The sequence below is a fragment of the Quercus suber genome, unplaced genomic scaffold (assembly GCF_002906115.3).
Source record: "Quercus suber isolate HL8 unplaced genomic scaffold, Cork oak 2.0 scaffold_124, whole genome shotgun sequence".
Taxonomy (NCBI): domain Eukaryota; kingdom Viridiplantae; phylum Streptophyta; class Magnoliopsida; order Fagales; family Fagaceae; genus Quercus; species Quercus suber.
In genome coordinates, this window is record NW_027069588.1 from 846,764 (window position 1) to 849,982 (window position 3,219).

General features: G+C 37.3%; 1 protein-coding gene across 1 annotated transcript; it reads right to left on the reverse strand.

The window, feature by feature from the left end:
* Positions 1-320: 320 nt before the first annotated feature.
* LOC112007168 (growth-regulating factor 5-like) lies at positions 321-2,774 on the reverse strand. Its single transcript, XM_065775980.1, has 4 exons — positions 2,346-2,774; positions 1,658-2,174; positions 1,226-1,572; positions 321-781 (listed from the first exon to the last, which is right to left on the reverse strand). The coding sequence occupies exons 1-4, from the start codon at positions 2,527-2,529 to the stop codon at positions 774-776; spliced, it is 1,056 nt and encodes a 351-aa protein (XP_065632052.1). The 5' UTR covers positions 2,530-2,774; the 3' UTR covers positions 321-773.
* Between the last annotated feature and the right edge of the window lie 445 nt (positions 2,775-3,219).

Below are 3,219 nucleotides of genomic sequence, written 5' to 3' on the forward strand. Positions count from 1 at the left end.
GGTTGGCAACAAACACAAAGATAGAAACAACAATTTCCTAGTTGATTACTTTTTATAGGTTTTTTTGTGTGTAATTAATAATATTATTTTGACAGTAATGCAAGATCCTTCATGAAAGAAGCTGCAGTGATCATCACAGAATGTCTATTAAATGAATGTTACTTTCTCAGACAGCAGTGCTAATGCTAATGCTCATTTAGTGACTGGCATACCAAGGGAAATCAAATCACAGAGCAGTGAACAAAAGAACGGAATCTAGAATTTCAATGAGATTTAGCATTTGATAAATACTCCGTAATAATAAAAGTATGGAAGCTGTGTTGGAGCAATTTGTTGAATAAGCAAAGTAGTTCTGAGCACAAAAGGGGTCCATCCATATGGTCTGGATATTTGAGCAAAAGTTAATGCACACATGTCATTTGACGGGTCCACGTACATTAACTGGTATAACTATAAAGCACAAACCCGTATGAAAGGTGCTTCAATTACTACACGGTTTAGATTTAAGGGACCCCAAAGCAAATCATGATGCTTCCACTCAAACAAGCAAGTCTACAAATCCCAAACATGTTTCTTTAAGGGGAGGAAGAAGAAAATAAGTATCAAGAAAAGCAAAAGAGCAGAAATCCTGTTGGGACCCTACATTATTCACCAACAACCTTTAGCTAAATAAAGCTTTCCCTAACCACAAGAAGTTATAGATATTGACCCCACCAACACCAAGGACTCTTTTGGCCATGATCAAAATAACCAGTATCACTATTATGAGACTTTCAATCATCTGCACAAAAAAACAAATTACATAAGTGACAATGGAGATGTCAAAGATTGGCACAAGAAGCAAGACTAGAGAAAACTAATAATAGTGAAATGAGGTACTACCTCTTCATCAATAAACATTGTTACTTGAATATATATAATTCTTATATGTACTGCATTGTTAAAATTGAATAAGCAAGTTTACAATGCACAGGAGAAATCTATTAGAGTAATGATTATTGCACACTATTATACACACTTGGAGTGAAGTGTGAACATCCTTAAAAAATAAATATGTGGCATCTGGCTTTATAAAATGTGAATGTTGTGTAAACTAAAAGTAGTGTAAAACAACAGTTAATGAATCTAATAATAGTGAAATAAGGAACTGCCACTTCATCAATAAAAGTCATTTATAAATAATAATAAATAAAAAAACTAATGCAAGCTAGTGAAGAGAAATTACCAGCAGGGATTCTTGAATTTGATGCAAGATCAAGCCAGGTGTCTGTGTTCTTTGGTGGCCACTCTCCAAAAAATTGGTGCATTGGTTTGTGGATTTCAGGTTTTTTCTCAGCTTTAACTTGTCCTGGTGACTTGAAATCAGTACCCAAAACAAAGCAATGTTGGTCTTGTTGCTGCTGCTGCTGATGTTTTGAACTATCAGTAAGGCTTTGAAACTGTGTGTGGGAGTAAGCTTTGTAGGGGCCCATTGTTAATCTCTGGTATGAATCAGGTAGGTTCCTGGCAGACCCTGAAGCCTCTGGGAAGAATGCTCTCTCATCCACACCCTCTCTTGCCCCATGAAGATACCTGTTTGATATGACAGTCAAAAACAATTAAAGCAGAAGATTTAAAAAAATGTAAAAAGTAGCTAGCCTGTTTGTGTTACAAAAACCTGTAATCTTTATCAGCCTGAGAGTAGGATCCAGAGTCCAAAAATAGCTGATGGGTAGTGTTATTTTGAGGTAAAAAACCAGAAAGAGGTTGTCTTGAAGACGAAGAATGTGAATAAAGGAAGGGATAAGCAGTGGAATCATGGTAAGGATGGTGTTGAGGATATGTATCAGAAAGTGGAGAGACAGAGAAAGAAGAGTTCGTTGGTGGTGTTGTTGTTGTGGGAATGGTGGTGGGTGTGTTTATGGAAAGGTTTCTGTTGATTGATGGGATAGGTGGTGAAAGGTTGTTGGTGGTGGTGTTTGTTGTCGTCGTCGTTGTTGTTGTTGTTGCAGTTGATGTAACTTCCACAGGCTTTCTTGAACGATTTCTGCCTCTGTGCATGTGTCTCTCACAGTACTTGGAATCTGGGTATGCTTCCTTTGAGCACCTCCACTTCTTCCCGTCTGTTCTTCTGCACCTTCCTGGCTCTGGGTCTACTTTTCTGCCAAATCCCATCTCAAAACATCCCCAGCCAACTGCAGCCACAGACCCCAACAAAAATTGTTCATTTTCATTGGCACCCAAAAAAAATAAAAGTAATAGTTTTTATAAAAGTAAGCACTTAAAGATTATTATAATTTTTAAAAGTAAAGCTGCAAAAAGTGTATATGACTACGAGAAATTGAGAATATGCTTTGCATGCTTACTGGGATGGTTAGGGAAAAGCCTTGAAGAAATTGAAGAGTCCAAGCTTCTTTTTACACTATAGAGGAGATCTGGGGGGATAGGTGTCCCTGCAACCATGTATTTGAAGATTAGAGCTTGATGCTCAAGCTCTTGCCATTGAGTTGCTGTGAAAGGAGACCTATTTCTTGCACTTGTGTTCATCATTTTTTTGAAATAGAGAGAAACAAGAAGGAAATTTTTAATTTCTAGAAAAACCAAGAAGGAGAACAAGAAGAACAGGAAGAGGGAAAGATCAACAACAACTTGGTAGACTTCAGAGACACAGAGAGAGGTTTTGTTCCTGCTGGGCTGATAGTTTTAAAGGGTATTTTTGCAGAGTCCATTGGTTGCAGAATCTTCTGTACATGGATAAAACTAATGGCTCTGATGATATTGCTGACACCTTCTCTCTCTCTCTATTCCTCTCTCTCTCTCTCTGAGTGACTGAGTGAGTCTGTTCTTATTATGACTGCACCTCTGTTGCTTCTGCTTCTGCTCTGCAGCTGTCTTTGTTGCTGCTCTTGTCTCTGACATCTTTACAGAAATTCATAAACAACCGTACAAAGTAAAAGAAAATTTAATTCAAATCTAGTTTGGGTCTTTGCACTTGCTGTAAAAAAGTGCCATGTGATTTTATGAAGCTGTAAAATTTTGAAGTGGATATAGCAATCTCTTTTGTAATCTAGTGTTACTGGAACTTGAAGTGGTAAAAGGTTGTATTTGCCATTTTGCTTTTTCTTTTTTGGAGTTGTATTTGTCATTTTATTTTGCTGAGTAAATGTGTCATGAAATTGAGAGATGGGTGCTTTTTTATCTTTTTACTTTTCCTCCCAAAGGTCCCAGAGTCCCCTCACA